At 38.5% G+C, this 23556-nt stretch overlaps 1 protein-coding gene across 1 annotated transcript; it reads left to right on the forward strand.

Moving 5' to 3' along the window:
- Positions 1 to 1657: 1657 nt before the first annotated feature.
- INTS8 (integrator complex subunit 8) lies at positions 1658 to 23190 on the forward strand (the record flags this gene model as incomplete). Its single annotated transcript, XM_009583041.1, has 25 exons — positions 1658 to 1798; positions 2216 to 2287; positions 3455 to 3506; positions 4520 to 4702; positions 5220 to 5327; positions 6056 to 6211; positions 6701 to 6801; positions 8228 to 8369; positions 9539 to 9609; positions 9745 to 9920; positions 10818 to 10951; positions 11576 to 11686; positions 12360 to 12561; positions 13083 to 13204; positions 14251 to 14435; positions 15797 to 15830; positions 16552 to 16608; positions 16692 to 16753; positions 17834 to 17952; positions 19786 to 19889; positions 21544 to 21594; positions 22308 to 22381; positions 22456 to 22520; positions 22624 to 22667; positions 22953 to 23190. Coding segments are annotated over 25 exons (2683 nt in total), but the record flags the coding sequence as incomplete, so codon positions are not given.
- Positions 23191 to 23556: the final 366 nt, after the last annotated feature.

A 23556-nucleotide genomic window follows, 5' to 3' on the forward strand; every position in this document is an offset into this window, starting at 1 on the left:
TAAATCACAACAATAATGTGCTATAGTGAGCAGTAAAAGGGCTTGGAATGAGATGTTCTTGTTTTTTACCTATGAAGTTCTTTTTTTGTCATTTGTTAAGCTATGTCATGTTATCTGCCTTAGGGAAGTGTTGTGAGGCGGGACTACTACTTACCAAAGTACCTTTGCGAGATACTGCCCAACTGCAGAGAATGAACACAAACCTGTACTGTAGTTAGCTGTGAAAATATTGTATGGACAAAAGTTTCTGGTATACAGTAGTTTTTTTTTAATATATACTTCAGCTTTGAAAGCAGATGTATGTGAATGTGGAGAGAGAGAAAGAGTGCTTTTTTTTATGGCTGCTTCCTTTCTTGCAGGAGTAATTTATACTGACGTTTATTCATGGTGTATTTTCTGTCAGTACCTTTACTTCTTAAAATGCAGGTATAATCCTGATTCAAAAATCAACCCTACTGTATGGCACTATTGGGCTGATTCTGGGTTTTGATAGGATTGTTTTGTCCATCTGTGGTGGTTTTTTTGAGAACCAATCTGAAGTAATTTCAACTACTAATTTAGCATCTCTATATAGTAGTTAGAGTTCTTGTTCTGTTAGCTCGTGAAACCTAAGATTGTTCTTAATTAAGAAACATGCTTTTGTTTTTTAACTGGTTATACCCAAAGGTTCAGTCATGGTAGTTAAAAAGGAATAAAATAACAGCTTAAGCACAGCTTTTTTCTAAAACTTCTGCTGTTATAAACAGTTGAATGATGTTCTACTCTTGCCAATGAAAACAAGATTCCTGGACCTCACATAGTAAAAACAGTGTTTGTTAGTTTAAAATGATAGCTTGATAACAGTCCTGGAGTCTGATATTACACAAGACCTAGAATTTGTTAAACAGGAATTCTGGCTTTAGTTGCTAAAAATGTAGTTTCGCTGGTTGTTTTCAATGCTGGTTGCAGAGAGTGCAAATTTTTCACAAGATCAAAGGTACTTTGGCAGTAGCTGATCACTTCCAATTTCAAATAATGTCTAAATTAGTAATGGTGTTCCAGTTGTGTTAAATTATACCTCAAAAGTTTGGAGTGATGCAGTCCAGCCTGCATGCCTTCTCATTTTATCAAGGAAGGCTCTGTCCCAGCTAATGTATATTTTACATAATATAGCTTACGATGCTTTACAGTATGCTAGCCCAGTTCCTAGTCTTAACTTCACTGTTTGCTAGTGGATGCTGCAGAAAGGGAGATAAGCCGTAATAGCAGAGAGAAATGTTCCCTTTACGTGAGTGAAATTCCATTTGCAATGGAAATGTGGTTGTTTTCCTTTTGGAAGTATGATCTGGGAATACTTCTGAAAATAATTTCTTTAGTTGGGACCTGCTGTTATAGGTGACTGGATTATTCTGGGGATGTGTCTGTGTGGACTAATGCAGTGGTGCATAGCTGTCAGGGCAACCTTCCACTTCGGCTTAACTCACGCTGCTAATACTGGTAACTGCTTTACATACCTGATACAGATCATTTCATTATGCTAAATAAACACGCTGCCCTTATTTCCATGGGATGTTAAGTAATAACATAGTACTGATAGTAGTGTGTATTATTTAAACATTACAGGAGTAAGGTTATCATATGAAGTATCTTACTCTCTTTTTTTTTTTTTTTTTAATAGCTTATCTGTTCCTGTATTGAACATGCTACTGAATGAACTTCTGTGTATCAGCAAAGTTCCCCCAGGAACTAAACATGTGGATGTAGACCTGTCCAGCTTACCCCCAACTACTGCAATGGCAATACTACTCTACAACAGATGGTAAACTACTTTAAGGCAATAGTCTTAAAACTAGAACGAAACAATCTTGTCTTCTATCTATATATTTGTACACAGAAAAAGAAAGAATCTCAAAGTAATAATAATTTTGTGATCTGTAGGTAGGTTATAGTGAGGAGCTGAGTCTGAAAAGCTATTCTATAGCTGGTTTTGTTCCCTAAAAAAATAATCAAGGTAGTGGTTTGAACTGTCACCTTATAAAGACAATCTTGCTGTCCTTTAGCTTTTTATGGGCATAAGAGCATTTCTTAAATACTAGATGTGCTCTTGAGTAGAGGATGTATTCTAATGGTATAATGTATCTGAAATTATAAACTGATATTTTTAAGAGGCATGTAATCTGCTTATTACACTTCTGAGGCTAATATAATTCTTTGCTTAATTCTCTCACCTATGTAGGGCCATAAGGACCATCGTTCAAAGTAGTTTTCCTGTAAAGCAAGTGAAACCTGGTCCACCTCAGTTAAATGTGTAAGTTACAGGTATAACGCATTTGGACTTCCTGTGTAATTTGTAATCAGAAATTTAATTTCTAATTGGATTAAATCATGTTAATAACGTACAATTGCTTAAAATGGCTAGTTATAGCATGGAAAACTTGCATTTATTTCAAATATATTCTTATTTTCCTGTCAAACATGCTTGATACATATATGTACTTGTCTGTCGTTCCACTCTTTTAATATGTTATAGTCTCTGTGACTTTGTAGAGGCATGAAAAATCATGGGAGAAAGTGAGATGGCAATCTGCCTAGGCAGAGTCCTTATTCTGTAGTTTAAACACAGTACATTTCTTGCATCCTGTTTTAACTTAACAGTATCTTGCTTAATAAAGTTGTTTTATTATAGCAATTCGCCACGTTACGTATGATAACCTGAGAAATAATGAAGTATTTTTATTTGCTTCATTAGGCAATAAATTGTAATTTAAAGTCAGTATTCATTTTGCATTCTAGAAGTTGTGTGGCTTTAGTTACAACCTGTCCTTGGAATTGACTTTTGTGTTATAAATTTCTCCGATAAAGCTGGGAGTATCTCAGTGGTACTTTTCATGTGGTTTATGTTAATTTTATACTCCAGCATTAGGCTATACTTGTTTGAGAGAGACTGTTAAGTAAGTTGATTAAAAATATCACTATTACTACTCATTTTACTATAAAACTTGTATTGTCCTATATGTATCAGAGTCTGATCCTGAATCAAAAAATTCTGTATGGGGAAATAATTCAAGAATACTTGTAATTTTTACATAAACACATGAATACACTTCTGCCCCTGACACATGCTCGAGAAGAATTAAATAGTGAAGCTTCAAGAGACTTGAGGCTGTGGAAGCTGATTTCTTCATGATAGTTCTGCTGATATTAACAATCTGATTTTTAAAGAAAAAAGCAATGGAAACATTATAACTTCAATTTCATTGAACCACATTCTCATCCAAAACTATTTTTTCGTTACATAATTCTATATTTCAGATATAGATAGATAAGAACAGTCGGTGGTCCTGCATAATGATGTTTAAAATGTAATTAAACAAAACTTCCTGTGAATTCATTTTCGTGCTGTAGAATATGAAGTAAAATAACATGCAGGTTTGCTTTATAATTGAGATCTTGACCTCTTCTCTGTATTTTCCAGGATGAACCAGATGCAGCAAGAAAAGGAACTAACTGAAAATATTTTGAAAGTGGTGAGACTTTTTTCCCCTCTTATTTTTGCTTGAATTTACATGTAAATATAAATGGACAAGAAATAAACAATTGCATCACAGTTTTGTTGGACTCAGTGCATTTCTATTATATTTGCCACTTTTAGTATTTGCCACAGTTCCACTGTGTGCATTTTGGACAGTGTTGTCTCTGCACTGCATGTAGTATGGAATTTGTTTTATGTGATAGAAGTATTCTTTCATCAGCCCATCCCTGGAGCCATATGAATTGAGCAAGCCTCTACAAAATCAGTGTGTGATTAGTAATTAAGACAATACCATGCTTGAGCTGCAAAATCGTATGGCAGCAAAATTAAACGCTTAAAATATTTTGGTGTTTTTTGTTTTTTAAAGGATTTAGTGTTTTCTGTATGTAGCTTTCAACAGAACACTAGTTGTGCCTAAAGTGTTTCCCTTTGAGAGAGGCAAGAAAGAGGAAGAACAAACCCTCTACTTCCATAAGTAGCCTACCTCATTTTCCTACTCTTATATTACTTGGAATCAGTTAAAGAATTTGCATTATACGTTTTCTACAATTTTTTACTTTTTCATATTTTTTCAAATAGGTGAGCATGAATGATGTTTAATTGTTTAACCAATTCATCAAAATTTTTGAAAAAATCTTGCTGTTCACATAGAAGGTGGTTTTGTTTCAGCTGTGAAATAATAACTTAAAATTTACAATCTGGCTGTTGCATAACTTAATGCTCCAAAAATGGAAAAAAAGGTGTAGGTGAAACAGAGAAAAATGTTTTGTTTCAAGTGGAAGTAAGGGTTTGATCCTGTTTCTCTGAGTACCTGAAACTGAAGTAGAAGTCACAAATTTCTTATTGTTCAAGAAATACAGATTCTACATAGCAATAAGACAGGTATATAAGGACTTTTTTTTTTTATTATCATTTTACTGTACTGTTACATTTCTAGTGTTAATTTAAACCCAGAGCTAGACTCAAAACCAAGAGGTTAATTTTTTCAATGCATTTGAACTATTACAGTTGAAAGAGCAGGCTGCTGATTCCATCCTGGTCCTAGAAGGAGCACTTAAATTAAACAAAGATCTTTATGTCCACACTATAAGAACTCTGGATTTATTAGCCATGGAACCTGGTATGGTGAATGGAGAAACAGAGAATTCCACAGCTGGGCTGAAAATCAGTGCAGAGGAGATACAGTGCCAGGTACCTTACATTCTACAGTAAAGCTTTCAATTTATATCTATTTTTTTAGAAAAAGTGTTAAGTAATATTTTGGGGATAAATTGCAGTATTTTTCTATTAACATTTCCTGTGTTCTTTTTTTAATGCAATGAGATATTATTGACTTCATTTTTACATTGTTAGAACTTTTTTCAACACTGTAAATATTGTTGCTTCCCTCCCCAAACCCTAACTTTCCCCCCCGCCTCCTCTGGAGTAAACCATTATATGACAAGGACAGCTTATTGCATTGTTCTTAACGATTATGTGGAAATCATTCTGTAATTTTGTAATGCTTGTGCGGAATTACTCATACTGAGATCGCAGTTAAAGAGGAAACAATTGAAGTATGTGGGGAAAGGTACGCAGTGTATGTCGGTACATTAGATAAAACTAGGAATAGTTTAAAGTGTGAGGTTTGAGCTGAAATACTTAGTCTTGACTTAAAATGTTATATAAATTTCCAAGATAATGTATTTTATATCAATGCTATTTGCAGGTTTGCTATGATTTGGGTGCAATCTATTTTCAACAAGGATCTACAAATGCAGCTGTTCATGAAAATGCTAAAGAAAAGTTTTTCAAAACAAAGGAGTTGATTGCAAAGGTAATGAGTGTTTTATTAGCATGTATGTTCAACTCTTCTAAAAAAAACTTGTCTAAATTATTGCTTCCTTCTTTAGCAATTTAATAACTTTTAATGGTACATATGGTTTTTGAAGAAACTTCATGGGGTTTTGACAGCAATTTTTGTTTTTTCACATTGTGCCTTGTTTGAAATTATATTCATCGGCTGCAATATATTGCTGCTTTGTTCTACATTTTGTAATGAATATTCTCTTACACAAATTGTATTGATGCAAGAAATGCAAAAATACCATCTCCAGTGCTGATATAACTCAACTGAACAGTACATGCTGTGTCCTTTGTGATATTTTGATTGTGGTGATGTGTTTTTGAGGAAGGTAACCATACAGCACTTCCTATTCTTTTTTTATCTAACTTTCCCTTGGAAATGAGATTGTCTGTGTTCTGAACTTTTAAAAAATGTGTTTTAATTTACAACTAAGGTATGCTTCCTTTTTTATTTTGCTTCATATTTATATTCCCCAAACTGCAAAACTCAGATTTTTATTTAAATAGACAAAACATGGTCTAAGCTGTAAAGAGCACATATAAAAGTATGCTATTAAAAAAAAAAGTGTATACACGCACATTCTTTCGTTGTTTTGCTATTACTTGGGGAAATTGTGAGTCTCTCTTTGTGTTTCCGAATTAAGCTTATGTTTCACAATATTTTGGCCACTAAGGTTTGATTTAACTCTTACTTTTCAGAATGGTTCATCATCACTTCATTTTACCATCGATGAAGAACGGTTAGCTGGATACTGCCAAGCTTGTGGAGTTCTTACCTCATCTTCTGATGATGCATCTCAACAGGCAACTCCTTATAGTCAAATCCATAGCTGTATGAAATCTGGCAACTATCAGGTAGGGTGCTTAAATAAACCCACATATATATGAGGGTTTTCTTGTCATTCCATGTGGATGATTCCACCTCAACTGATCGGTATCTTAATAAATTTAAGTGTTCCAGTTAACCATTAACATACTGTTTTAGAACACACTTGTGTAGGAATATAACATAGTCTGATACATATTAGATTAAAATATCTTGGATTCCATACAACGTAAGTAATTCCTACTAGCTCATGTATGGAATGTTCAGGTAGAATCTAACTCTTTGGGTTTCAGGGAATGTTGCTGCTGAGATGTGCAAATTTGTTTTTTTTCTTTGATTCTCTGATGCTAGAGAACTTTTTTGTTGTTTGGTCCCTTTCTGGTTGTTTAATGAATTTTAGTATTACATATGGGTGCAAGCTGCTTCTGTTAGTTTGATCATTTTTAGCAGATAAAAAACTACTTTATCTGTATCTTTTCCATTATCCATTGACTATTCCAACTGTGTTTGTGTTATAGGACTTAGTGAAGATATTCCTTGAAGATAATCTAACCCTCAGTTTACCTGTTCAGTTCAGGCAATCGGTGCTGAGAGAACTCTTCCAAAAAGCTCAGCAAGGGTGAGACATTAAATAATGATCTGTTCAATGATGATGAAGAGCAATTTTCATGAGTTTTATGTTTTTCATGGAAAGTATACAAAATCTTCTAACAACAGATTACTTACATCCAGGAAGCTTTAGCCTTTATTTCTATTAGCAATAGTCTAAACTACATCTTCCAACTAAGGAGCTATGTTGTGATGTATCTCACTGTGGCCATATATGGGAAAAATTTAATGGATATTAACATGTTACCATAAAGTGGTAAAAGTCATAATTCATCATATACATGTGTGTGTGCGCGCGTATATAGATATATGTAAATATATAAAATTTATAACGAAGTTAATGCCTCTTTAGAGGTCTTCTAAAACCTGAAGTCAAAGCTGGTCAGACTAACCATGCTAAGCAGTAATATTGTAGGAGACGTGTACTTCATTGGGAACACTGGCAGTGTAGTTATCTGTCATTAGGAGCCTTGTGCACTGCTGAACTAGCCCACGGCTGAAGCATTGGAATGGTGCATTTATAAAAAGAAAAAATTTAAAATAAGCAGAGAGAATTAGGCACATTACAAGGGCAGCTTTTGGATGGCTCCCAACTGAGAAATGCTGAGCACATGGCCACATCCAAAATTCAACCTTCTGCGGAGCTTAGGCACTTGAATCAGGGCTAGATGGAAAGCATCTGAAGGGAAGGTGCCTACAAGTATTTCAGTTGAAGAAGTGAGAGAGGCTCAGTTTTACAAATGTGTGTGAGGAGAAAGGAGTATCGATGGTGATAGCCTCATGTGTAAGAGCTTAGTAGTTACTGAATTCAGCTTTCACTTCAGCCAGAGAGGAGTCAAATAAATATCTCCTAGAAGAGGATCTTGGAGCTGTAGCTTAGCACTGTGTAGGGGTGTTTTCGTCTCTGGTATGGCTAGTACGGAGTGCCTACAGTGATGCGCACTAGACAGAGAAGGATGGAGGAGCATGACTTCGCAATCTAGTTAAGGCATACAGAGAAGGATTAAGAGAAGGAAGCCTGGTTCTGGTTATTTGTTTTGATTTTTGTCCAATGATTGTGTATTCTGAGATGCATAAATACTCCTGAAGTCTTTTGGCCTGTCAGCCACGCTCAGGGCATGCTTGCCAAGAAGCAATACACCTTTGTGTCAGCCGCACTGACACAACTCTAGTTGGAGTTCCAGTGGTGCTCAGGCTGAAGCAATAGTGAAGTCTGCATGTGAAACAGCTGTGGGCAGGGAGGGAATTTTCTTTTAAAAAAAGTGAGGTCCAGGGAAGACTTAAGTAGATCCTGAGTAAAGTTTTTCAGAGTGCAGTCTTAGAGAGAGTTATGTGCTCCAAACTTGTCTTGGGATCTGGCACCTAGAGCTTTGCTGTGATACCAATTCTGTGTTTGTCAGAGAAGTTCTGTGATCTTTGGTTTTGTGTTCGTGCAGGAATGATGCTCTGGATGAAGTTTGTTTCAAAGTCTGCGTGTGCAACACAGTCTGCGATGTATTGCAGGGTCGAATAATTGATATTCAGTTTTGTCAACTGTTCCTGAAACCCAACAAAGAGAAAATAGACTTCCTCCTTGAGGTAAGAAATTATCTGAAATTAGAAGGGGAAATGGTATGTAGTGAGATATCTCTTTCCCCATATAACTATTATTTTTGCAAGTAATGCTCAAATTTCTGAAGCAGAGAAAAATACTTTGTAAGGTAACTTCTCAAACTTTTTTCAACTTCTTTGCAGTTAGTACAATTATACTCTGTGATCAGTCTTGCATCTATGTTCATAGCTCTGTTTCCATCTGTTGGGGAGGAACTGATGTTGATCTGTTGCTTCAGCTTGGATTTGAAATTGCTATGATTCTTGACATCATTAAATTATACAGAGATATTGTTGAACGTTTGTTTTCAAGGAACAAAGAAACAAATTCTCCAAGACAGAGAGAGATACTAGAAAAAGAAGTATGCCACTTTCCCTTACCAGCTTTGTGGGAGAAGTTAGCATGTCATGAAATGATCCTGAGTTACTGTATATGTGAGACTTAAACTGTTGCCTTCACTGAAGCTTTTTAGGAAACTATTATTGCTCAAGCTAAACTTGCTCCTTTTGTTGCTTTGCTGTTATTTTCATATCTTCTTTGCTTAATTTGAGCATTGTCTTTTGTTTGTCTCTTCAAGCATGTGGCAAAAATTGACTGACAGTACTCTGTACTTGAGAGCAAGTAAAAGCTGTTCCATCAACTGCTCATATTAGGATTTAAACATTTCTCAAAAAAAAAATATTTCTTGCAAGCTGGCAATTAAATTCAACTGTCTAGTTATCTTTCAGCTACTGTTTTGTTTTTAAAAAACTATTAGTCCTAGTGAGTCTTATGTTTTTACACTTAGAAATGTCGGTTCATTTTTAAACTCATGTAAAAGGCTTTGTTACGTACTTAATGATCTTGTGAGGCTGACTGATACTGTGGCACTTGGCGTCAGCACACCTAAATATCAGAGGAATAGGAAAAAGGAATGTGAATTGTGTCTGAGGGAAGGTAACAGTTATCTGAAACAGCCTGTCTTGTGTACAGGTTGAAACAAACTGATCCATCTGTGGTGGCTACAGTGTTTATCAGATAACTTTGTTGCCTCCCTTGAGACAGAGGGTTACTGCCTGATACTAGTTGTGAGTCAGAAAACTGGGCAGTTACACTGTAACTAAATATTTTCAGAGTTCTAAGGGGCTGCTTAATTATTTGCTGCTTTATTTCCCAGGTTTGTTCAAGATCAATAAACTTGGAAAATGCTTCCGAAGCATTGAAGAGAAAAATGGCAGCATTTCTCAAGTATGTACCCACATTAGGAGAACATGAATTTACACTTTGTAAGCAATGTAATACAGCACAATAAATGTTTTGAGAACTTACAATTGGAAAAAGAAACTTCTTCCTGCTCATGTATTAACTTTTTTATTTGTTTAGAAACTTGTGTTTGGGTTTGGAAGATCTTCAGCTTGTCTTCATGATTTCATCTCATGAGCTGTTCATAAAACTGCTGAAAGATGATGAACGGAAGCTGCTCATTGATCAAATGCGGAAGAGATCTCCTCGAATCAACCTGTGTACAAAACCTGTGACTTCTTTTTATGATATCCCAGGTAATTTCCGCAGCATTTCCATTAACTTATATGCAGGCAGTTACCTGTTTTCATGCTTGAGGTTACTATGTGCAGGTCTGTTCTCAGAAGAAGTTTAGAGAGAATGTTTTTAGAGAGAAAGCTTCCCATTTTTAGTTGGTGAATGTCCTACTTGTTTGAAGGTGGCTGTTATTTGCTTGTATGTTGCTTGTATCTCAACTGGGTATAATAGATATGCTCAAATGACTATGTCCTAGCTGACCAAGTGGAAGAGAGGTGTGGCAGTTGGTTTGAACCAAATCTGGCTGTGGCAGCTGTTCCCAGAAAGGGCACCCTGCCTCACTTAGACCAGCACTAATGCTTGTGTGACTGTGTGGTGAGCTGGACCAGGAGTACCATCTGGATGAAGTTTTAAACCTAACAAAGTGAAACCCAGGTCTTTTTGGCCAGTTTATTTCCCAGATCTAGTTGGCTGGCTGTGCAGCTGCACAAGTCAAAGCTAACATAAGAGGTGCCAGATGGTGACTGGAGCTGGAAAGAACTTACCTTTTCAGCTCTAATACAGCCTTGCATTGACTTAAGCCAGTTGTGAAAATGCATATTTTCACTAAGGCAGTATAGGAATACTTTTTCTTGTGCAGATCTTCAACCTATTGCTTCACGGTAGCAAGGGTAAGGGAATACTTAGAGCTGATGGTGTGAGAAAACGGGGCATTGCAAGCAGCCCTTTAGGTCAGGGGAGCTGGGAAGCTAGCACAAGGTGTTTGTGGAAGGGCACGAAAGGATGCATGGGGCCTACAAAAGCATTGATGTTTCTGCTGTTCTTACTGTGTTATGTTTAAAATGTTATATGCTAAAGAAATATAAGCATCTACATTAAGAAGGAATGCGTTGGAGACCTGATTGCTTTTCTTCTAGCTTCAGCAAGTGTCAATATTGGCCAGCTTGAACATCAGCTCATATTGTCAGTAGATCCTTGGAGGATTCGCCAGATCTTAATTGAGTTGCATGGTATGACTTCAGAACGCCAATTCTGGACAATTTCGAATAAGGTATTATTTCACGTGGTCATGGGAGAGTGTAATTCAAGGTTAGATATCATACTGCAGTGAACAGTAAACATTTTGTCATAGATCCTCAATGTGATTTTCCGCTCCCCCCCCCCCCCCCGCATGCTGGTGGTTTAATAAGGATGATAATACATATCTAAACTCACATTCTCTATGAAAAGTATTACAGCAAAATGTATAACCTTTCTTTTAAGGAATTACTGGCTATATCACAAGCTTTCCTTGTGAGAAAACAAATTTCTGCAGCTTTTGCTTTCAGTGTTCTGACTAGCTGGCAATATTATTTTAGTTTAAATTCCTATTATTAAAAGCTGGGAGCAGGAGAGAAGAGATTTTTGTTGTTGTTAAGTAAGGATTTCTTGTCTTTTGATTTTTTTCCCTCCCAATTATTGCATATTCAGAGTATGAACAAAGTAGAGTAGCTAGCCATTGTTACTGTACTTCTATATGAGCAATACATTACTTCTAATTAGATGTAAAAATGAAAGAGTTGGCACTTAGATGTCAATCATTTTCAGTATTTGAGTTTTGTTTTTGATGTTTTAAGCAGTGATGTGAATTCTAAAACCTGTTCCTGTGCAAATGTCCTATGTATTTCTCTCCCAGTGGGAAGTACCAAATGTTTACGGCAATGTTATTTTAGGAATCAAAGACAATCTGACTAGGGATTTGGTCTACATCCTTATGGCGAAGGGATTACACTGCTGTGCAATTAAGGTGAGCAAGCCATCTGAAGTTACTGGTGAGTTAGTTTGGACAATTGAATTTTAACAACACTGAAAATATGGAAAGCCCTTTTTGAGAAAAAGAATTGAAAAACTGGGAGGTGAGGGAGATGTAGTAATAAGCTCTGTGTGTCATATAGTGGTTAAATATTTCTGTCTCACAGAACTCCGTCAGTAGAGCAAGGATAATGGCTTTCCTGTGAGTTGGGCCTGGAGATAATTTCATTCATACGAAGTTTTGATTATGATATACTAAGTCATGTAGCATCTAAAGCCAGCGGTGATTTGACTTACTGATATGACGTTCTGTTCTTTTGGCTAACTGTTTTACATAAGGAATTTATTAGAATGCTGTTTTATTTGCCTTGTAATTGACAATACTGTAGTTTGCTAAACTACAAGGTAAAACTGAACTGTACCTAATATGCCAGTAGTTACTTCTGGTACGTTTTGACTTGTTTTTTTATAAAAATCTGGAACTGTTGGAACTGTTAAGCTTAATAGCAAAAGGACTCAAAAACATACATAGTAATTGTGAGATGCTTGAGCAATGCTAACGGTAATGGATGCTGCGGATGGTTCAGCCAGAACAGCACTTTAACTCTTAGTCTTTTCCTTTATCAATCTGTTAGGAACCATTAATTGCAGGAACCTCTTTATTGCAGGATTTTGTCCATGCAAAACAGCTTTTTGCTGCTTGCTTGGAGCTCGTGACAGAGTTTTCTCCAAAACTCCGTCAAGTCATGCTAAATGAAATGCTACTTTTGGACATTTATACTCATGAAGCTGGAGCTGGCGTTTCTGGAGAACGTCCTCCTTCTGATCTCATAAGCAGAGTCCGAGGATATTTGGAAATGAGAGTACCTGGTAAGTACATTGCTGTCTTCCCTCGGATGCAGTAAAGCACAAAGCTTGAGAGAAAGAAAAAAAAAACAACTTTGTATTGTAGCTCTACCATTTAGGTGTATAATTGGAAAAACAATAGTGAAATTTGACACTGGTTTTAGTGAGCCTTTAGAAGCTTGGTTAGTTTTTAGAAGCTGGAAATGAGAACAGCAACATCATGATGACTACATATTGCTAAACACTGACAGTTTCTGTTTAGTGCCACTTAAAGGACTTGAACAGGATAAACATGTCTGCATTTTTACCTGAAAAGTTTTGCTAGTTGTAAAAGCAGTCCACATGGTTTCACACTGAGGGAGTAACGTAGTACTGTTGTGGTTGGAGGAAGCTGTTGCTTCTAATTTTCAGAGATGAAGTCTCTTGTAGGGCTAAGCATCAGGTTTTTCTGTGATAGATATGGAACATGGGTAATTAGAGGGAATCTGTTTTGCTTGTTTTCTCAAAAAAAAAAAAAGGTAAGCAAAGAACCTCTTTTCTTCCAGATATTCCTCTTCGACAAGTTATAGCTGAAGAATGTGTTGCCTTCCTGTTAAACTGGCGTGAGAATGAGTATTTGACCATGCAAGTTCCATTACCTCTGGTTCAAACTAATCCTTATGTGAAGGTAATGAGTGCTCAGTCTCAGCCTTGTCAGGCTGTAATTGACTTTTTCCTGTTTAAGACTTTTGTACTTCTAATAGTATGTATCCTTCTATCTCAAGAGTGTCGGGTTTTGTGTCTATAATGAATTAAGTCTGGTATAGAAGACAACAGGGCTAAGCAATAAGTGTATTTGACGGTTGACAAAAGACATGGAGGCTGTGCTGCAAGAACAGATGAAACAAACTGCATCTTAGCCCTTGCTGGCTGCCAGCTGAGGTTGGTTCCATAAGCTGATTGAAACCCTGTAGCACTTCTGTAAAGGACTCTCCTCTCAGCTGGAATTCAGCCTAGATTCATGTAGGAGGTATGAGAAGTGTACAGATCTCGGGCTTCATGTCTGGTTGTTTTTCTGTTCCTAAAGCACTTGTTTTCCAAATGCGCTGTAATGGTTCCATTTTTGAACCCAACACCAGTGTTGAATTTCTGGAGACATTCAAGCACTGCCTTTTTTGAAACTTTACTTTCAAAATGGTTTTACAGCAATGTTTCTACTTCAAGGTCAGGTGATGAAGCTGAATGCAGATCATATTACAGGACAGATTCATTTTTGGCCTACTCTGCTTACCTGTGGTATTCCCTAATTTCCATTTTGAGGTTCAGCTCTTTTTACCCTCTGTATAGCAGAGGGTGCCAGTTTCAGTTCAGATTATTATATGAGAGTTAAGGGGGTTCTAGGTAGCCAGTCTTTGTAAAACTGTATCTTATGGTTTTTAGGTTTTATGCAATATATTTAAGTAGATTGTAAAGCTTTTTACACACTACAGCTTTTCTGGAGCCTGTAGTAATGAAATATACCCTAAGGAAACTAATAAACGGAAAAATCCTCTGTTTAATTCCTGTCTTCCAGGTTGCTCATCAGTGTCCTCTGCTGCAAAGTTTAGTCACATTGCTTTGTAGTTTGTAACTTAAAATCGCTTGTTTAGCCATTTTAAATGCCAGCAATTTCTTTGCTGTAGTCAATATTCAGAGAAGCTGTAGTTACTGTGTTTTTTCTCTTGCATTGTGTAGCTGGGACAGTTGCTGGCTGCTACATGCAAAGAACTTCCAGGTCCCAAAGAAAGTAGACGGACAGCTAAAGATCTTTGGGAAGTTGTTGTACAAATCTGCAGTGTATCCAACCAGCACAAGCGGGGGAATGATGGCAGAGTGAGTTTGATAAAACACAGGGAGTCTACACTGGGCATTATGTACAGGTGTGTTTTCTTAAATTACTTGTAAAGATTGTTTGAACTTTATATTTGACCCCATGTTCCCTTCAAAAATTGTCTGGATTCCACTATCAGAGTGGTCGCAGCAGCTAAAGATCTCTACCAAGTGAACAATGTGCTCACTGGTGTAGATGTGCCAATAAAGTCAGTGGCATCTAGAGGGCAGTTTAGCTGACTGACTGGAGGTGTCTGCTTTACATCGAATAGAATTGCTCCGCAGACTCCATTGACTTGTATGAGTTAACCACTTTCGTAACTGTATTAAACACCTAGCTCACAGCATGGGTGTCTACACTTAGCTTTAGGTTTCTGAATCTAAAGCTAGATGTTATTCAATCTTGAAATTGTAGTTCAGCTGAGCCCTTGGGGAGAGGGAAAGGATGAAAATATTGTTGGCTGGAGTAATTTCAGTCAGTTACCTAACCTCTGCCAGCCTTAGCTTTAACTGATTGATTCAGGATTCTAATTTGTCCATTTAGTAGGTGTTTTCAGCCTGTTCTTAAGCCCAAGCCTGATTATAAGTTGCCTATTATGGTAAATTCTGGAAGGTATGATTATGTTGAACAGCTTTTCGTGGTAAAAACTTGGAAAAGGTGCCCCTGTCAAACTATTGACTGTTTCTTTGCCTTTCTTGAGCTAATCAGGTTAATGTGTGCCTAAAGCCAGCTGCTTTTGCTTACGCAGCTGTGGGATGGGTGGAAGAGGGTACGTGCTTGGTATAGGTTTCAGTTGTATACTCTGGCAAGGAAAAGGAAGCAGTACAGGTGTACTCTAGGATACTGAACCTTTTCTGACCCCTCTGATTCAAACAGTAAAGGGCAGTGACCCTATTGTTATTATGGAAAAGAGGCAGTGAAACCTTTTCCAAACAGGCTGTGTGCTTCTCTGGATTGTCTTATGGTGACAATTTCTGATGAGGCATATGACAAGGAAATCAATGTACATTATAATGATCACAGTGTACCCTCTTCTGTGAGCCTGTAGGTCATTGTTGCAATCCTAGCTTGGAGAATAACAGTACAGTTCAATTGCTGTCCCTTTTAGAGTCAATGGTTGACTTACTACAAAGTGATTTTCATGCCTTTTATAGCTTGATGGAATAACAGATACCTCTTATTTAACCTGTTTTGAATGTAAAAGTAAAACTTGCCAGTGACTGTATTAAAAGTGAATGACCTGCTTGAGCATTTTCACTTATATGCTCTGCATTTGTAAACTTAGAGGTGAAGGAGTGTTTTGGTGGGTGAAGAATTTGCTTTACTGACTCTCTTTTCCAGTGTATTAAGTTTGCATGTATTCTTTGCTGTGAATGATTACTTACATGGATATTTGTGTCCCTAATTTAGGAGTGAATTGCTGTCCTTCATCAAAAAGCTTCGGGTAAGATATAGTGGTCTTGAGAATGTGTTTGCAGCCAGAACTTTCTTTTAGTATAATACTTTTCTGGACTTTTCCTGTTAAATTCAGAAAATCTGATAGCTATGCAGGTCTTTTATATGGCTGAAGAACTCCTGAATTTGCTATACCTGCCATAGAGCAATGTGGAATAGCTTGTAAAAAAAAAAAAAAAAAAAAAAAAAAAAAAAAAAAAAAAATCCTGAATTCTGACAGTGGAGATCTGTTAACATTAGGAGTATATTTTATTCCAGCCATCATGAAGTTCATTTTATTCCAGCTATGATGAAACAAAGCATTCCTTTTGGAGGGAGAAGGAAGCTGCTACTTGCATTGTAACTAAGGAGCAGAAGTAAGAGGAAGGGAAATTGCTTTATACCTGTGGGTTTGTAAATGCATAGAAAGTTGTAGTATACCTAGCTTAAGTTTAAGGCTAAGCAGTAGCCATAGAAACAACGTAAAGATGTGTAAAACCTAAGTAAAGTTTATATCCAAGCAGTTATTCAGGAAAATCTGGAGTAATTAAAGACTTCCTACAGAAACTTTCTCACAGTATTCCTGCGTTACAGAATTCTTAACAAAATACTGCCCTATTTCAATAGGAAATTATAATGATGTCAGAACTTCTTACATAGCTTTAGAGCTTAGGGAAGGAAGTGGAGTTTTGTTAGTTCATGGGGATACCTTTTTTTTTTCTTCCTTACAGGAACCATTGGTTTTAACTACAATATTGTCCCTGTTTGTCAAGCTTCATAATGTTCGGGTTAGTATATATCATAAACATCTTACTTGGTTTTCTTGAAATGTTTCTCTTTGTAATGTCTCTTACTATCTTTCTTCTCTTAGGAAGATATTGTGAATGATATTGCAGCAGAGCACATTTCCATCTGGCCCTCATCCATCCCCAAGTAAGATGATAATTAAAAATACAATTTTCAAAATACGCATTCACGTAGTTGGTTTAGTTCCAGTTACTGTGTATTAGTTACTGTGTGTTAGTGTGATTTCTGCCGTGTCAGGGCATCACTGACCCCCATTCTGTTTGTGGGCAGATTGGTCTGGGTGCATGGAGGTTTTTGCTCCTAATTTGATGGTCCTGGTGGAGATGCGGGTACAAGAAACTGAGGGGTTTTTAAGCTGTGTGCTTTACTGAGCTATATGTAACTATGTGAACTATATAATATTTTAATACAAAATAACTAAACATTTTTGAGGTGTGTTTGAATAATTGCCAAAATACTAAGTGGCATATGGCATGTATTGATTTGTTCTGGCTGGGTTGAACTGTGTTTCTCCATTGAAGTTCAGAGGCTCTGTGGGGCTAGAACCTCACTGTTTTAGATTCTATGTATGCATCGAGAGAGATGACTCTCATGAGAGGGAGCGAGCGTGTAATGCTTAGTGTGGTTAATCTGTCTTTAATTGGTCTGATTGAATAGTCTCATTGTTACTGATGTAGACTTTAGTGTATATTATAAGGTTAATCAGAAGAAACTGGTTTTCAAGAATTTAGAACTAGAATTTAGCAGTAGGGTGAGAAAAAACATTTTTAAAAATGGAGATTGCACAGGAGCTTTGGGAAAGGCTGCCCAAGCAATGTGCCAAACTATTCCCAGCCTTCCTTTCCAAGCTAGTTCCACAAGTTTCCAGAGTTTGCTGTCTGTGCCCATTTATGCAGATGCTGTGATAAATTTGTAGTGGTTTCAGGGGTTGTCTTCAAACTTCTTGAAACTGAGAACATATATTCTTGCATGGAACCCTTTTATGGTGTCAGCCACAGACAAAGTTCTGACTTTTTGTCCAAGTCTGTGGAGGGTGTATTTGTTCTATCAGTTTTACTGTATTGAAACTAAATATTTCCTGGAGTTATTTTTGTTTGACACTTAATGCAAGGTGCTTTGGACTTAAACTAGATGTGAAATCAGATTACTGTTTAAAAAAACCAAAACAATCATTTAAGAATTAATTTTCTTCCTTTTTTCCTTTAGTCTTCAGTCAGTGGACTTTGAAGCTGTGGCTGTTACAGTAAAAGAGCTAGTCAGCTATGCATTGACTATCAACGCAAACAACCACTTCTGGTTAATTATTCAGGCAGATATTTATTTTGGTAAGTGAAACCAATGCCTATTTTTAGCATGTGTGTAGGGGATACCTTGCTTCTCTGAGATTTGCCTGACATAACCCTCCTTGTACTTCCTCTCATGAGAAGAAGCTTAAGTGATACATGAGTTTAAAATCTTTAGATGCAGTAGTGTAGGTGAATTTGTCTGGGAGGTTGTCTAAGCCCACAGAGAGACTGAACTTTCGATGGGTCATGCGGACTTGCTTTTAGGGTAAGTGTCATTGTTAACTTCACTTTTTTAGTGGGTGCAGTTGGTCCTTGAGTGGTATAATTATGCAAACCCCTAACATTCAAGTCTTACTAAGTGAATGGAAAGTTTTGTGAATAGTGCTTGCTTTTAAATGTGGAGACCAGCTTCACTGGAGCAGAATATGAACAGAGAGGATCTGTATTTTACATAGGGAAGTATCTAGGATTTGTAAATGAGGGAGCATGATCTGGTATTGGTTGTGATGGGAAGCTCTTTACTGTCATTCTGTCCTCACCTGCCACTTTCCCAGCACTTATCTTTGCTCCTCAGCTGGGAGCAGCCAGCAGAACTGGGACATAAAGCATTTCAGATTCTGGGCACCATGACACGCACCCAGACTGTACCAGGGCAGCAGTTGCCTGGGGAAATCTTGCCCAGCCTATGTGATACTATGCTTTGTTAAATTACTCCCCAATCTAGAGTCCATTCCTGGGGCTTACTTTAGAGTGTGAGCAGAGTGGAGAGAGGTAGGTGCTGAAGAATGAACTTTCAGAAGGTAGCCAGACAAGTATGGTACTACCTGGTGTATGTGCTAGAGAAGGACATGGCTGTAGCCATCCTCAAAGGTAGCTGGGCATTTCTTCCACTTAAATTATCTGTTGAGACCGGTCTCGTGGAATTTGGGTTTAAGCCAGATTGTTCTTTTCTGGCAATAAAATGGGATATGTGCTGGGCCTCTGCCATCTGCTTGCTGGTGCTTTGGGCTATTGCAGGAGGCAAGGTGCATGTTTCCAAATCTCTTTTTTTGGACTGGAAGGATGTCTGTGGTGTGCAGTAAGATGTAGTGTAGAAATCCTAGCCTGTTGCTTCCAAAGGAGACAAATTTGTCCAGAAGATGCTTTATAACCCTTGGGGTGAGGGCATGAGTCTTAGTCTTGTGTTTAGGGCTGTCACCGTAGATATGGGAGTGTGATTCAAGGTTATAAACTGGCAGTATTTACTGCTCGTACAAAGTGGAACAACATCCCAGAAGGAGGATGTTTACGATGCAAGTCTCAGAAGCTGGTACCTGAAAGAGCAATGGCTGGAGCACTCCTGGCACGCGTCAGGTCTGTATTTCAGAGGCTGTGTGGACAAGTAGACTGCTCTCACCACAGAGCCCCTGCAGGCTGTCTTCACATCGGTTCAGTAAGAACTTACTGGGAGTTAGTAAAAACTAGTGCTGCACCATGAGATGGGTGTGGTGGTATCAGCTGGCCCTCTCTAACTCACACCAACTAAACTCCTTCACTACCACCCGCCTGCCAAGTTCCGTGAAGGCAAACAACTTTTCCACTCAAAGGTTGATGGATTTAAGATCAAATACCTGAAAAGTAAAAAGCAATTCTCAAAAGGCAGAACTTTGCCTGTGTTGCTAGTTTCCCTGATTGTATAGTTTTCTGTCTGTCACTATTTTACCACCTCCTGTGTGTCTGTGCTTTTTAAACAATGATATGCAAGTCACTTTCCCAGTAGAATTCAGCTCTGAGATACATATATCTGAGTAATTCTATAAACAATTGATCTGAGTCTTAGAAATAACTGCTGTGTTTACTTTTAAGACCTTATTTTGCTTTTTTCCACTGCAGCAACGAATCAGTATTCAGCAGCCCTTCACTATTATCTACAGGCAGGAGCTGTATGCTCAGACTTCTTTAATAAGATGGTACCGCCAGATGTGTACACAGACCAGGTGAGTTAAAATGGGATTTAGATGTACAAAAATATCTCTTTGGGTTCAGTCAGCATCCTAATTCTCTGTAGAGACAAAACTGCTGAACACACACACGTTCCTGTAGCCTTAGGATTTTATATCTGACGCATTTAGGGATATGAATCCTCATAGATCCATTTTGCTTTGCTTGTTGCTTGAAGGCTATAGAAAATCTGAAGCTTCTCCTTTGCTGAAGCACAGAAGGCTTTTCTGTTAGTTTGTAGAGTCTGAACACGCAGAGCTGCCAGCTGGGGAAGCACTGGACTCCGATGCAGTACTGAGCAAATGAAAAAGCCAAGAGCACACACGTTGCCGTGTGGTGTGGTGATCCCCCAGCTCTTCCCTGCGGGGCCGCACTGTGTTGCGCAGTGCCGAGCGGGCAGACCAGCTCAGGACAGCGCAGCAGCACGCGCTTTTCCTCACTGGCTGTGCTGGAGTGCTGGCCTGAGCCTGCAGCTGGTGGAAACGTCCGGCTCCCACTGTGCTTCTGGCGCTGGTATTGCACAGATGGAGCCTGCTTGCTTCCACCTGTGGTGCAGACAAACATAAGTGTATTGTCTAAACACTTCAGTATATTGTCTGCTCTAGCTAACACGGATGAGGAGTGGAAGCATGGATCACACTAGCAGTGAGATCCAGACAACATTGCCTCCTTTTCACACACACACTGGTATTTTTTTCCAGACTGTGACGGTGAGCAGAGCTGCGTTGCAGCGCTGTGCAAGGTTGTCCAGAGATGGGTAGGATTGTAACTTACTGCTGTCAGATCGTGCCGGAGGTATGGCACTGTGCATAAATAGCATGTACCTGTGTACTTTGCGAGCTGGTGTAACGAGAGGCTTGTCACTTACAAGTGGGCCATGAGTGAGAACCCTTTAATAACTGTGCGTGTTGGGGGGGAATCATCAGTCCCAGCCACAGCATGCTCCCGTGAAATCTTGCAGCCACTCTAACCTTTATCCAGGCATTTGTCTTGTTCATTAGGAAGCCACTGTGTTACGTGTAGACTGCTTTTGGGTAGGCAATAGGCTTGTTGTGACTGTCCAGACCCAGGGAAGGAGGTTATTTTCATACTCTGTCCGATTGCTGCTCCTTTCATCTTCCTGTTCATACGGCAAGTGAGAGCTTCGGACGCTGTCTGGGATCCCGAATGCTTGCAGCCCGATCTAAGCTGGGCCTCGTGCCAGGCTACAGTGGTACAGGAGTCCCGGCTGGGACCGCCGTGCTGTCACACAGCAGCACTGCTGCTCGCCAGCATGTGTTTGCCTTGGCGTGAGAGCTTTTGTCTGTGAGCCCACTCGCTGTGCTGTTCCCACCCAGGTCAGGCCTTGTCTGTGGGCAGCAGGAGATAAAGGTGAAGCTTTTTACCAGACCACAGCCCACCTCTCTTACCAGAAACACAGTGCTTTGTTCTGTAGCACACATCAAGCTCTTGTGAAGTCTCCAAAGTGATGAAAGCTGAGATGATCAGTGGATCTGCTAAAACCCAGGAATTGTTGGGGGGGCCGGGTAGAAGAATGTACATAGCTATTTAGCTGGTCCCTTGTATTTAAAAAAAAAAAAAAAAAAATTGTGTTTGTGTTCCAATACTAGCATTTCAAAACTTGTGTTTTGTTTTTCAACCATTCTGTAGGTGATAAAAAGAATGATCAAGTGTTGTTCTTTACTCAACTGTCACACCCAGGTAAGAGTTGAAACATGGCATTTAGTAAAACATTAGTTTATAAATATTTTGATGTCCAAAGCGGGGGGGAGGACTTTTTAGGAAGTAAAACTGAATCCGACTTTCCTTGTAAATGCAATCTGCAATAAAATAGATTTTGTTGTTGTTACTGTTGCTTCTAGGACACTAAAAGGACCCAAATTAACAAGTAAATAAACATATGCTTGGAAATGTAAAAAGTAGAAATAGTCTGGGGTTTTTTTGTCCCATTTTTCTCTTAGGATAGAGGTGGGGGGTTCTTTGGTTTTGTTTTGTTTTGTAGAGCTGAGAGGGAGTACGGTGTCTGTGGGGTGGTGTTGGGAACCTGGCCTTGTTCTTCATGATAACTGTGTGTGTGTGGCCGTTGTTCAGTGGGTTTGTTTTCCAAGAGGTAACAAGGCTTAATTAGGCTCTGATTTAAGAGCTGTGAAATGCATTTAGAAACCTGGAAGCCAGGTCAGTCCCTTCAGACTTGAGTAAAAGCCCTTTTTCTTCCTTTTAGCTACTACTGTTGTTGATAGTTCCAAACGAGTTGTGTATGCTCCCGAAGTTCAGGTGCTCAGAACTTGCTTGCTGTGGAACCCAGCACTTGGTTGGGTCTAGAAATGGGGTGGGATTACTGAGGTATTTTGTGGAAGACTTCAGTGTGTGGGGAATTAAGGCTGTGAAAATCACCTGTGAGTCTTTCCTTGCAGGTAGCTATTTTATGCCAGTTCCTCAGAGAAGTAGACTATAAAACTGCATTTAAAGCACTGCAGGAACAAAACAGGTAAATGTCACAATAAAGTTTATAAATACATACGCACAATAGGTTGGGTAATCTAACCTTGTATTCTCTTTCAGTCATGATGCCATGGATTCTTACTATGAATACATCTGGGATGTCACAATTTTGGAGTACTTGACATGTATCCTTTCACTAGAACACCACTACAGAAAGCTCATACTGGATGTTCATGGCTGAAAAGAGTCTGTTTCCTACCCAAGTGTCTTTTCTTGACTCGCCCTCAGATCTCCACCACAAAAGAGGCGAGACAGACAAGCGGCAGATAGCAGTAAGTGAACACGGGGTGCTTGGGGGTATGGGATTTCCTTGGTGTGTCTTTCCCTCCCTGAAACCGTCTTTGAAAAGAATCGCCACTTTCCATTTTAATTTTGTTGCGCAATTCTTAATAGTGTCTGGATGCTGATGTGAAGTTGTACGCGGATGGGTTAGGGGTGGGGTGGTATAGCATGTTACAGAAATAAATCGCCTGTTGAACTAGTGCTGAAAATGGCTTGTAATGAAACAGCTTTACTGGAAGGACTGTTGCTAGTGCTGTCTCCTCTTTTGTTTCCAGATAAAAGCCATTGGCCAGACAGAGCTGAATGCCAGTAATCCCGAGGAAGTCCTACAACTTGCTGCGCAGAGAAGAAAAAAGAAGTTTCTTCAAGCAATGGCAAAACTTTACTTCTAGGCTAATGCTGGAAGACTATTATAAAATGTGTGGAAGTGAAAAAAATCTTTCAAGGCTTTATTATTTTTTTAAATTCATTTAAATTTTTATACAACATTTACAGTCTAGTATCTTTTTTTTTTAGAAATAGATGAAATCTTATAATAAACCCCTTATTTTTACAAACTGTACAGAAGGCTGGAAGCAACTTCAGCTTGTTCCACAATGGCTTGTTTGAAGAAGACATGAATTCAAGTTTGCGAAGTTGGCATGAGTTTAATGTGGATATGGGTGGCACTTGGTGCTCTAGTGCAGCTTCCTGGACTGCTCAATGGCATGTAAAACTTGTCCCTGGATGTGGGGCACAGGTAGGAGCACCTTGAAAGGGGGAGGAGGACTGATACCCATCTTTCCCAGTACTGTCCCTTTGTCACAGAAGTGAAGCACCTCATAGGCAGAGGTAGTGAATATTCCAAGGAAAACACAGTAGTTAATGCTGCTTATAAAC

This window comes from Fulmarus glacialis, unplaced genomic scaffold (genome assembly GCF_000690835.1).
Source record: "Fulmarus glacialis isolate BGI_N327 unplaced genomic scaffold, ASM69083v1 scaffold40738, whole genome shotgun sequence".
Classification (NCBI taxonomy): domain Eukaryota; kingdom Metazoa; phylum Chordata; class Aves; order Procellariiformes; family Procellariidae; genus Fulmarus; species Fulmarus glacialis.